Source organism: Branchiostoma belcheri, unplaced genomic scaffold (genome assembly GCF_001625305.1).
Source record: "Branchiostoma belcheri isolate BF01 breed outbred unplaced genomic scaffold, Haploidv18h27 scaffold57, whole genome shotgun sequence".
Classification (NCBI taxonomy): domain Eukaryota; kingdom Metazoa; phylum Chordata; class Leptocardii; order Amphioxiformes; family Branchiostomatidae; genus Branchiostoma; species Branchiostoma belcheri.
This window is the reverse complement of record NW_017804209.1, coordinates 617897-630727: the sequence shown is the minus strand read 5'-3', so window position 1 is coordinate 630727 and position 12831 is coordinate 617897. Positions and strand designations below refer to the sequence as shown.

Below are 12831 nucleotides of genomic sequence, written 5' to 3'. Positions count from 1 at the left end.
CATTGGACCCCCCCCCCGAAAAAAGACTTTTTTGAATTGACAAGTGACAACAACAGAACAAACGGACTACCCAAAAGACTAATAAATAAATTAGTTAAGCATATCATTAATAAAAACGATATATAATACCAGACAAACATGGAAGAGCTGGGAACGTTTGGGGCTTATATGCACGAAGTGGGAATTGTCACAATGCGTATACAATCTGTGTTGGCATAGAGAAACATTTACCCCCCCCCCCCAAATAAAAAGACCAAGTTTCTAACTAAATAACCACAGAACACGACGTTTCAAAGGGACAACGAAAAGTTGCATGAATAGATGAATAAAAACCTTTCAGATAGAAACGATTAAAAATCACCAGCTAAACATTTCTTTCTAATTTATCTCATTTTTTTTACTTTTCGGGACAAATAAGAGGTTTTTGTAGTATGTTACTCATAAGCATGTAACATCATAAGTATCCATTTAGCCACATGGGCATGAATTCGCAGTAAAGATTGTTAGTCTTTTATATCATAGTAATATACAACTTATTTTCCAATTTCTAACTGCGCACCTAAGAACACTTATCCAGTTTCTGTAATATGCTTTGTGATGTTTGATGTGTGGTGCACGATAATAAATGTATGTATGTATGTAAATATGAATGTGTAGACCACAGGAAGAATAGCCTCTTATGAGGCTAATTGTGGATCTGAATAAAACTGAAACTGAAACGATACAAACAAGTCAACAGCCATTGCCTGTGCTCTACTTCCATGGTACTGTGGCAATCTAAATAGAATCAAAATCTAGTGTTATATCATTAGAATAGTTCTACGCTATTTTTCTTTAATTCTGCCTGTCAGTTCTACATGTACATAAAATACTTCTCGGGTGCGCACCAGCCCTCCTATTGCCTAACCGTGGTACTGAATCTACCGGGAGCCTGGCGCATGGCCTACCCACAGAGGTTGGGGAAGCAGAATTGTCATCAAATTCTCGCCGCTGTGTTCTCACCACGGGAACCCGCTGATCGGTCCGTCTGTCACTCACCAAACACCGGCCCGGTGTTGGGCCTTCCAATTTACGGACCTTTTTAACTCCCCCAGTCCCTAATCAAATTATAGGCTATAATGGACCGGGGATAGACCGGCTACTGTAGCCTCTACCAGGCTTCGGAAAGCGGCTGGAAACAGTAGAAAATCGGCCAGTTAGAGAGATAGCATGACAAGGGAGTTGGTGCTGCTGGAGAGAACATTTTCGGGAGCGGCAAACTGTTCTCTGCAGCAGACCAACTCCCTTGTCATGCTATCTCTCTAACTGGCCAATTTCTACTCTTTCCAGCCGCTTTCCGAAGCCTGGTAGAGGCTACAGCTACAACCCAGCCTCAGCAGCAAACACTGGGGTTCCATAGGACATGTTTACATATAGGCCGTCCTTCACCTAAAAGAAGAGTAAACAAGCAATTAGTGACATTTTAACACTAATGATAGGGAAGCAACAGGCCAAGTACAAGTACACCTCAATGCAACATATTTACATGTAGGAATGGGTAACACTGTGGATGTAAGCTGCCATGCCAGACTTTACAGTTTAGTTCACTATAAACTGTACGTTGCCGTCCTTCACCTAATGCTAAAAGACGAATAAACAAGAACTGAGTGACATTTTAACACTAATGATAGGCTAGGCAAGCGACAGGCCAAGTTTAGCTCAATGCAACATATTTACACGAAGGAAGAGGCAACGCTATGGGTGTAAGCTGCCATGCCAAACTTTCCAGTTTAGTTCACTATAATCTGTGCTGTGCTCTTTTGAGGAGATGGGTGATTTGGCTGACTAAAGGTTTGCCTAAAGGCTAAATACATGTACGACAGATTCACTTGTACACTATATATCTATCTATATCTATATTACTGTATATCTATATCTATCTATATCTCTCTCTCATATATATCTATATCTACCTCTCTGTCTATCTACCTATCTCTCTCTCTCTATATATATATATATATACCGTATATATATATATATATATATATGTACACACACACACACACACACACACACACATACATATATATATATATATATATACATATGTGTGTGCGTGTGTGTGTAGTATCATGTCCTGTATGGAATGAATGAAATTAAGAATGGATAAATAAGGCAAGTGTTAAATGCCAATTTCACCCCATTTAAGGGCCCAAACAAGACTAACTAACTGCCTGTCCGACTAAACAGCAATGGACCAAAATAGCTCCAGAATTAACCGGTCACTTTAAATTTAGGAAGCCGCCAGGGACAGTTGAAATCTAATTACCTCTGGAGCCTACTATCTCCGTAAGTATGAACGGTATGCCAGAAATGGAGATAATATGATATGAGCGGAAACTTAGAAGTTAACATGTAAAGGTTTGTTGTACAGTAATATATTGGCTGAAATATTAGGTTGAGCGTTGGTTTTGTTTGCCAAGTTCTAGTGTCTCTTCCAATTCAAACAAAACGGGGTTGTGATAGAATAGCACTGGTCGTTTAATTTTCAAACAGGTCATTTAATTTTCTACATTGTTGTTTTGACATCTTGATTTAGTCTCTACCAGACTCCATGTATATGGGTCGCTGAAAAAAAAAACTGGCCAAGAGGAGATTGTCGGCCACAGAATCAAAATTTGCATTGTAGCACCTCCTTAAGGTGCAACAGAATAAATCCAGACACCCCAAAATAATAATCTTTATTTGCAAAATCATGCCCGAAGGCTAATTTTACAGTCAAATATATTATACGGTACAATACAATACTGTAATAGGGAACAGACAAATACATGTACTGTCTGGAAAAACTTAAATGTCTACTACTACGCTAGCTATTATGAGGTTTGACTACTTCTTCTTTGAAGGCAGTTGATACTATTATACTATACTATGAATACTAGTAGTCCCACGTTCTGCATAATGAGTTGGTTTTGTGATCTTAGTATGAACAAAATATAGCGCAACATTGGCAAAGTTCCAGTCCGCCAAGAGTAGTAGAGGTTGTTATAAATGGAACCGTGGTGAAATACTAGTAGGCTGAAGGTAAGCAAATTGTTTCCTGCCATTGAAAGTCTGTTCCGAGGCTACAACCGAAGCGGTTCCACGGCGCCCGGCGGGTTGGGGAGGCTCGATGATTGGGAAGGTTGTAGTGAAGTAATCTGGTTCCTCCCATTGGAGCTGCAGCCGCCGTCATCACGCCCAAAGGGGCCACTCTAACACCATTCTGTGGATCACGTCCACGAGGTCTATGCGAGGTCTGTGCGAGCGTGGGTTTTCGCTGACCTAAATGCAGATAGAACTTTTGGTGGCGAGGTCGTAAGCAATCGGCATAGACTCTATCCAATAATGTAGGGCACCCAAGATGAACCTCATGCCCAAAGGCTAATTCCAAGGGATTCCATTGATAAGACAGCCATATAAAATGTTTATAGATCGATTTGATATCAATGTTTCTGCGTACATCACTGAGGTGTTTGACTTCTTCTTTGGAGGCAATGAAATGGCTAAAGAAAGTATCACGTTTTTATGACATATAAGTGGGTTTTGCGATCGTTTCTGTCATTTTGCTGTGTTCTTCTTACCTTTCGATCTTTGCATTTATCAACCAAGACATCAGCTTTATAGCTTTTAGATACGCCGATCGTTTCCTCTGCAGTCTTGCATCATGTTCACGGTCTCTAGCTAACTACTGTCATCCAGCAAACAGAGCCAGTCCGGCCCTCGAGCTCTCGCCGTGTTACTAGCTGGGCGTGTGCGAGTCGCGGTGTGATTGGGCACTCTGCTGAAGGACACACTTCGGCAAAATCTGGCAGATAATACGGCTCCGCAGCTAAGAGCGATTACCGACACTTCTGTGTGTGAGTTTGTTTCTCGCTGACGAGTAAGAAGGTTTAAAATCTAAGCATTTAACCTTCTAGCGACGAGGAAGTGGCAGATTTGCCCCGAAAACGCTGAGAAAAGTTTGACATCGGGATAAATCGGGGCGCGATTGAAGTTGCGTGGTCTGTTTCCCAGCGGCCTGGTTTTACGCACTGGTTTTTAAGGAGCGGGAAATCTGCCGGCGCCAGGATGGCTTACCCGGCGGGGCAGCCCTTCCCCGGCCCCGAGGGAGCGGACAGATACGGCCCGGTGCACCGCACGGGCTCGCCCACCGAGCTGGTGAGCATGGGCAGGTCGGCAGCGCTCAGTCAGCACTCCATTGCCGGGATCCTGGCCGCCACGTCAGCGACTAGTGCGATGGAGGTACCCGCCACAACTGCAGCAACTACTCCGGGTTAGTATTCAAGCCTGTTTTTCGACAAACGTCTGTCCCTACTGACTGCTTACTGTCCCTACAGTAAGGTCAACATTGTAAAGTGCACACATAGAACTAGAACTTATAGCGACTAGCGCGATGGAGGTACCCGACACGACTGCTGCAACTACTCCGGGTTAGTATCCACTGCATACCAACGCAATAAGATTAGGTCGAGACAGTAAGTTAAATAAGTAGATCGTGTACGAAGAACTTCATATAGTTTTATATCACTACATTCTGCACTCATTGTTCTTGTCAATGTCTGTTCGCAATTAGCCCTTGGGCATGAACTTGCAATAAAGAACTCATAAATAACTCATTTGCAGTGTTTAATAAGAACTTTTTTCGACTTAACTACTCACTGCTTACTGTCCCTACAGTAAGGTCAATATTGTCACGGTGAACAAGTAGAAGCGTTAGGTTTTATTAACTTTTATATGAGGAAACAAATAACAACTTGGCCTTTCAGCAAAAGTTGACTTGTGCTGGCTGCAATCTTCAACTTACAAACTTAGTAACTTAACGTACTAAAAAAACGTAAGTAGTAGATTATTCTTATGGTACCATACAATTCAAGTCATCATAAAATGACGAGATGGTTTTAAACACAGTAATTATTTACACTTAGTCCTAACAGTCCTACCAGTGTGAATACTTCAACATCACGAAACTCCGGGCCGTTGGTACAGTTTTTAAAGATATATACTAATAGCTAGGTACAATGAGCACCTCTATACTGCCGAAAACCTTCGCTGTGACAGCTTGCCTTCCTGTAATTCCGAACGTTTACCAATACATTGATGTGTCATTCACCTGTCTTGTAGAGTTTTCAACATGTACAAAATAAGACTAACATTGTCATAAGATATCATCGGCAGGAATAAGTACTTGATTAATACTTATCTTCTCCAATTGCCTTGTGGTCAGTCTCCTGTCATGACTGATTTGTTCCCACTAATCTATAGTATAAGCCTTGTCGGTCTCTCGTTACTTAGTACATTCCGTGTCTGATATGACACGTACGCCCTTCTGTCTTTCTGTATTCAAACTTTATCCCAACTTTATTCAAACAATTCAAACAATGATCAGCGTGGCAGCAGTACATAGAAAAATATGGACCGCTGAATTGTACTGAACTTACATATACATAAAAACACAATGTAGGTACGAACAGGACATACAGATTTACGACAATTACAATATGTACAACACATAAAACTAACTCTGCATTTGACTGTTGTGGAGTCTTGTGGTGCAGAAACTTCGGGAAGTTGATGATATTGAAGGGAATTTTTGCCAATCCCCATATAAAGCTCAGAAATCTGTATGGAGTCTTCGATTAAATAACACCAGAACGACAAACATTTTCTCCACATAATAGTCTCACCAACACTGTAACTTTCCGACGCAATGCAACGTTCTGTCTTCGGGAAGTTGTGATATTAAAGCAAAATTTCATTATCTCCAAAACTGGTAAAGAAATCTTTGTGGAGATCGCAGAATCTGCTAGTAAATATCACAAGAACAACACACATTTTCGCCACATAATAGTCTTACCAACACTGTAACTTTCCGACACAAACGTACAGGAGTGCACAAAGTGGGGACAATTGCACTGGATCACTGGATAACAAGACAATACCATCAGTACTGACAAAAAGGAACAACCATCCAGCCTTTTTGCTCTCACACATGAGATTCATGATCATATGGACAAAGTTTAATGCAAACAATATGCTTACTTAACAACATACAGTGGGCGTGCAAAAACGTAAATTGAGGTGAAGCATTTAAGTATCGTTTTCCCAACTCAGTACAGAAACCCCCAAGTGTATCAATGGCAGATCTGCATGAAACAAAACTTAGTGGCCACATTAACTGTAAGTTATTTTCGTCAATATTCATATGGATAATGTTAGGTTAATGCAAACAATATGCTTGCACAATAATAGCAGCATTACATACACTGGGCATGAAAAAAAAAGTTAATTGAAGTGCAGCATTGTAAAGATCTTTTTTCCCAACTGGGTACAAAAATCGCTACTACGTGGCAACGGCATATAACAAAACTTACACTGCAGGCCACTTGAACTACCGTTGCCACAAGGAAAGTTGTGTGGACATGACGCCATACATGGCGAATTACGGTACACACACAAGGGACTCGTCAACACCGACATGTGCCACACTCAGACGGTTTAACCATTCAAATACTCGTCATTTTCTTATCCTGGTGTCAACTCTCATGTTTAAGAGGTCTTAATGGAGCATCAGTCAGAATTAAATTCACAAACAAGCAAAACCTCGGAACTTTTAACAGGACCTCATGGGGTACTTGGTTTTGTACCATCATGCTGAAATAAGCGTCAAATTGCTTTTTAAAACACGGGGCCTCATTCAAAACATTTATATCTGTGTGTCTACTTATGAACTTTTCCATTTCTAATACTATGTCTTCCATGCCATATACCACCATATCATTTACTCTTGTGTATGTTGTTAGCTTCATTTTGGCAAGTTGTTGTACGATTTTGTGTTTTACTGAGAAAGATTTATGTTGGTTTGAAAAAAGATTAATTTTTATGGTAAATGGATAGATTTTACGCACGTAAAAGCTTGTTACCTTATAACGACCTGATAGAGAGATTAGCGGAAAAAAACTATTAATCGATGTTGATTAAACTATTAATGAATGTTGATTAACCTATTTACTTGACAGGAAGATAATGTGATAAATCGCGGTGAAATGTAACACTAGCTCTAACTTCTAGTGCATTTGGCCCATGTAGGGCGTGAACATGCAATTAAGTTCATTGTCATTGTCTATATACCCCAGACTTGAGTATTTCTGTACCAGTCAAAACCGATGTCCTTAATTTTTGTTTTACCAACAAATTTAAAAAGGCGAAGACCAGTCCCGCACCAGCGAGGACGACACTAGGCCCGGGACCACCCCGCCGACCCCGAGGCCCGAGCCCGCAGCGGACCGGGGCGAGGCAGGCGAGCCGGCGGGCAAGGACGCGACTAACGCCGCCGGGGACAAGAAGAAGAAGCGGAGAAACAGGACGACGTTTACCAGGTAACTACAACTGCGCTTCACAGCCTTTCTAATACAAGGCGGGCTTTTAGTTGAAGAACTAACAGAGTTGTTAAAGGCATCCAATGCGATTTGATGGCAGCAAAAATGGAAATATTCTGAATACGGCAATCTTTGTCATATTCAAACATATACTGCTTCACATTTGAGTCAGTATTTCATACCTTCGGCTTTTACAACTGCAGAAACAAGCCCCGAGATGAGTCCTTTATTTTCTGGGAGGTACCCCCAATATCGGCCAAGGGCCCTTCCAGTAACCATTTTCCGTCAGTGTTTTGGGAATTTTGCTTCAAGAGTGGGATAGTGTGGTTTCAACTCTGTGGTTTCAAACAACTAGAACATTGACTTTGAAAAATTGGGTTTCCAAGCCCTAAAAACTGCACTGGATGCCTTCAAGTTTTTATAGAATCTTTTGTGTTCTACAGCAACGATGCCACGTCTATAACGTAACTTCGGTTCATTAGTAAAGAAAGTACAGTGAAAATTGGCCATGAAGACCACTCTAGGCCTATGGGACCGATACATTCTGGTCTATGTAGATAAGGTGGCCACGGTCAGTCTTGACTGGATTAGCACCTAAATAGCTAGGGAAAGTTGTCTAGGGAACCACCAAACCTTTGCCCCATTGGCAGGTGTTTTTTTGCAGCAGTGGTCACTAGTGCAGGTTTGACTGTAACCCACTTTGAGTTGTTGATTGTCATCCTCATTCACAAATCTCTATTTTACCGCAGTATATAATTTCGTTCACGAATCGCAACGATTGCCACAAGTTGTATCGATTTTTTTGACGCCTAGGTCTTGAGTTGAATCTCTAAAACGTATCGACACCGATGATATAATTTTATATACTGTATGTCTGCAATGTTGGTGTAATGATAAAGAATTGAAGATTGATCCAAGTAACAAACAAACAAACGGTAAGGTAAAATACACGAGACGTCCTGAAATATTGCCATGAAAGTTTGTCTTAATTTGAGGCAGCTAAACTTTAGCCAAAACTCATGACCTTGTCAATCCCGTCTTACGGGTTAAGCTCAAAGTTTTGTTCATTAGTAAAGAAAGTACAGTTATATTATATTATACTACGTTTCATTGTTTTTTTATGTTTGTAATCTGCAATTAGCCCCCCCCCCCGGGCATGAATTTGCAATAAACGTCTATAAAAATCGCATTTAAAGCCTACGATAGTTACTGAGCCATCGACTGAACCGATAGACGTGAAACCACGACTTTCACTCACGTTTGTTTGATTTGATTTCATTTGATTTATTGAAATTGCAACAGTGCAATATACGCGGAACAGAGGCAGCTGTTGCTGGTGTTGTGTCCCACACATAGAAACGGATACTGGACAGACAATGCTCATTTTCACCTGAGGCTAGTGGGGAAAGTCATGTAAAGTGCCTTTCCCAAGGGCACAAGATCGGTGGCATGTCAGGACTCGAACCCGGGACCTCTTGATTCCGAGTCGCGCACGCTGCCGCTACGCCACACGACCCCACTTTGTTTGTATCACCGCAGTGGCGACAGCACTAACACCAGAAAGTAACATGGCTCAACACACAAGACTAAGGCGACGTGAAAGCTACAAGTCGTCTTTGAGTCCAGAGTCGTACTCTAAGCTGAACGTCTTCAGCCTTACTCTAGACATGTCTTCTTGCGTGACGTGCGGACAAGACCAGCTAAGTCACCAGCAATTAACTTTGGGGTAAAGTTCACCCATTTTGTAAGGCCGGAGTGGCGACAGAAAGCAACATGTCTTGAAACCGTGACCGTGACGATGTAAATCTTCGTCTCAGAACTTGTCTTAGTTGCCACGTCTTCGGGACTTGCAGACAAGTCACGAAGGAAACTTTGGGGCAGAGTTCGCAGACATTGTAAAACTGAAGTGGCGACAGAAAATAACAGCAGAACACGACATGTTTCAAGACACAAGACGTGATCATGAAATTTAAAGTCCGACTCTACCATCGTCTTAGGCCCTGCCTTACTCTAGCCACGCGACGTCTGTCGTGAGGTGCTGATGACAAGCCTTCACCAAGGCAAACTTTTGGGCCGAGTTCACAGATTTTGTAAACCAAACTGGCGACAGAAAATAAAAACAGAAAACATGTTTCAAAACACAAGAAGTTAAATTTACAAGTCTACCTAGACATTTTTCCTGCCTTACTCTGACCACGCGTCGTCTGTCGTGACAAGACCTAAGTCACCAAGCAAACTTTGGGACAAAGTTCTCAGACTCTGTAAGACGAAAGTGGCGACAGAAAGTCATGAAAAGCAGAAAAGCGTCGTCTCAAGACGATTTACATGTCTACTTAGATCCTGCCTTACTACAAGCCACGCGCCTTCTGTAGTGACGTGCTGGTGACTTACTGAAGACTTACAGAGGCTTCACCAAGCAAACTCTGGGGACAGAGTTCACAGGTTTTGTAAAGGCCAAAGTGGCGACAGAAAATTAACACAAGACGGTGTCGATGTGAAATTACAATCGTCTTAGAACCAGTCTTATTCTAGCTGACAGTTTTAGCCTCAGTGTCTTCAGTGTGACTGGTGGACAAGACTTAAGTCATCAAGCAAACTTTTGGGTTTTCGCTTAGACACTGTAAGGCCGAAGTGACGACAGAAAATAACAGCAGAAAACATGTTTCAAAACACAAGAAGCGAAATTTACAAGTCTACTTAGACATTTTCCCTGCCTTACTCAAGTCGCGCTGGTTCAGCATGTGGTGGCGTGCTGACAAGACTTAAGCGTTCACCAAGCAAACTTTTGTTTTGGACAGAGAGCACAGATTTTGTGAGGCCGAAGTGGCGACATAAGATAACAGCAGAAAATAACATGTCTCAAGATCTCTCAAGACACAATATATGTGAAATAATATTTAATTTACAAGTATACCATAGTCTTAGACCCTGCCTGACTCTAGCCACGCGTCTTCAGTGCTAGTAGTGACGCGATGACAAGACTTAAGCCTTCACCAAGCAAACTTTGGGGCAGAGTTTTCGCTCAGACTCTGTAAGTCCGAAGAGGCGACAGGAAATAACACTCAGGGTTCCAAGAACTTGTCTCAAGATCTGTCAAGATACAAGAAGTGAAATTTACAAGTCTACCATACATAGTCTTAGACCCTGCCTTACTCTAACCACGCGTTCTCTAGAACTCTTCACTGCTAGTAGTGACGTGCTGACAAGACTAAGCCTTCACCAAGCAAACTTTCTGGAAGAGTTTTCGCTCAGACTTTTTAAGGCCAAAGTGGCGACAGAAAATAACAGCAGAAAACAATACAAGTCTACTTAGGCCCTGCCTGACTCTAGCCACGCGTCTTCTGTCGTGATGACAAGACTTAAGCCTTCACCAAGCAAACTTTCGGGAAGAGTTCTCAGACTGTGTAAGTCCGGAGTGGCGACAGAAAATAACACTCAGGGTTCCAAGAACTTGGCTGAGATCTCGTGTAAACCTGTCGGTAGGAATCCCGGGGCGGGCCCGGATCATGTGATTAACATGCCAGGAGCAGGCTTCCCGGGAAAATACCTGTTTGTTTTAGACAAAAACTGGGGGTTTGGGGGTCTTCATGGTCTTTGGGAGCTTTTTTGTGCTATTTTCTGATTGCATATAGACAACATAGCCGGCCTGGTTGAATTACCCCCGTCTTTTTAGTACTGGGCTAATCAGAAAACAGCCGAAGACCACCAAACCCCCATTTCTATAAGCCTGCTACCGAGGCTATGTTTGTTTGAAGCTTCATCCCGGTATTTTGGGCAGGATTACCCCGCAGAGTTAAAAGTTTGTAAATGTTTAAAGGTCATAGCTGTACAGCACTTGAAAGTGTTGACAAGAGACTATTATGACCGAGCACTCATCAGGGTCCAAAGCTTTTTTTACAATTCCAGCAGTTTTTGTGATAAACTACTTAAAATATCAGTGCTCCTGACAATCAGAAAAACGACATAAATTGATAATAAAAACTTTACCTCTAAACATTTGAAGTAGAAACAGTCTATAATAATTTACTGTGAGCAGATATCATTTTATCTCAAATCCCAGTATGTAATAATTATTGGTTTATTTGTTTTAAAAACAGCTACACGGTTACCATAATACTAGTATTTTCTTTCTGACCACCGCCATTTTGTTTTTGCTATGACGTAGTTTCCAGCTGGAGGAGATGGAACGCGTGTTCCAGAAGACACATTACCCGGATGTGTACATGCGCGAACAGCTGGCTCTCAGGGCGGACCTCACGGAGGCCAGGGTGCAGGTGAGAAATGTTTTTTTATTATACATCATGTAAATACAGGTGTTTCTAGAGACCTTTTTCTTAGCCTCTTCCAGGCTTCGGGAGGCGGCGGGAAAGAGTAGATACTGACCAAATAGAGAGATAATAGTATTATGCCAGGGGAGTTGGTCCGATAGAGGAGTACAATACTCAGAGTCAAGTATACCAACTCCTCTCTTCTAGCATGCTATCTCTCTATTTGGCCAATTTCTACTCTTTTCAGCCGCCCCTCGAAGCCTGGTAGAGGCTAGCCTTTTTTATCAACATAAATACATAGCAAAAAATATGCCAATTACAATTTAACACATGATAATTCAAAATCATATCTAGTTGCTTGAGTAACTGCTTTTTGGCGTATCGTATTACCTGGATGTCTAACCTTCATCGACGAATTTAACAAATGACTATAACCTTAATCGAACTTTAAATTAAATTGTAACTGAAGCTAAACAATGACTTCAGAAACCTGATAAAGGCAATACAAAAAGCCGCCGTAGAGATAACCTGGTTACCGCGGCTAAACTACTATCCCGAGGGGGTATGGAACGGACTACGGAAAGTGTATCCCGGACTGCGAGCTACTCTCCAGGGAGAGGTCTACAATAACCCCTTTAGCACAAGAGGGGATGTCAGCGATAGAATTGTTCTTCCCCATCAAAATGTTAACAGTTTGTAAGAGCCGATAATCAAGAGTTTTGTTTGGTAAAGTCTGTAATCCACGAATCCTGTTCTTTTGTGAAGCACTAGTAAACAGAAGCTATGTGTCCAGAACGTGCGTCTGATGTGGTCTTATTGGGGTCTGTGTTTGGCGCGCTAGTTAAGATTGGAAAAGAAGTGTGAAGGTTTTTTGTAAGTATTGGAAAGGGAAAGAAGAAGACAGGAAACAGTAGCGGAGGGGACCACAGGACGAGGAAAGGGGCGGGGGCTCCGACATATTCGCCATATCTTAACCCGGACAGAGGGCAAAGTGACGAGGGATCAGGTACTATCCCGAGACGCTTTGCGCGTAGTAAGGGGTAAGATACAGAACCCACCACATGTCCCTTCACTCGGGTTTCGAGAAAGGGAGGGAAGAAGGGCAAGCCTGGGAACACAAGGCACAATGTACGGGGGAGCAAGAAAGAACGTTAAAAAAAAAAAAA

At 42.0% G+C, this 12831-nt stretch overlaps 1 protein-coding gene across 1 annotated transcript in view; it reads left to right on the top strand.

Moving 5' to 3' along the window:
• The first annotated feature begins 4076 nt into the window (after positions 1-4076).
• Positions 4077-12831, top strand: part of LOC109481696 (homeobox protein aristaless-like 4) — a 22171-nt gene continuing 13416 nt past the window's right edge. Inside the window, exons 1-3 of the mRNA XM_019784282.1 lie at positions 4077-4294; positions 7223-7397; positions 11563-11671. Coding sequence (XP_019639841.1) covers positions 4090-4294; positions 7223-7397; positions 11563-11671 — 489 coding nt within the window. The 5' untranslated portion in view covers positions 4077-4089. The remainder of the gene's footprint in view (positions 4295-7222; positions 7398-11562; positions 11672-12831) is intronic.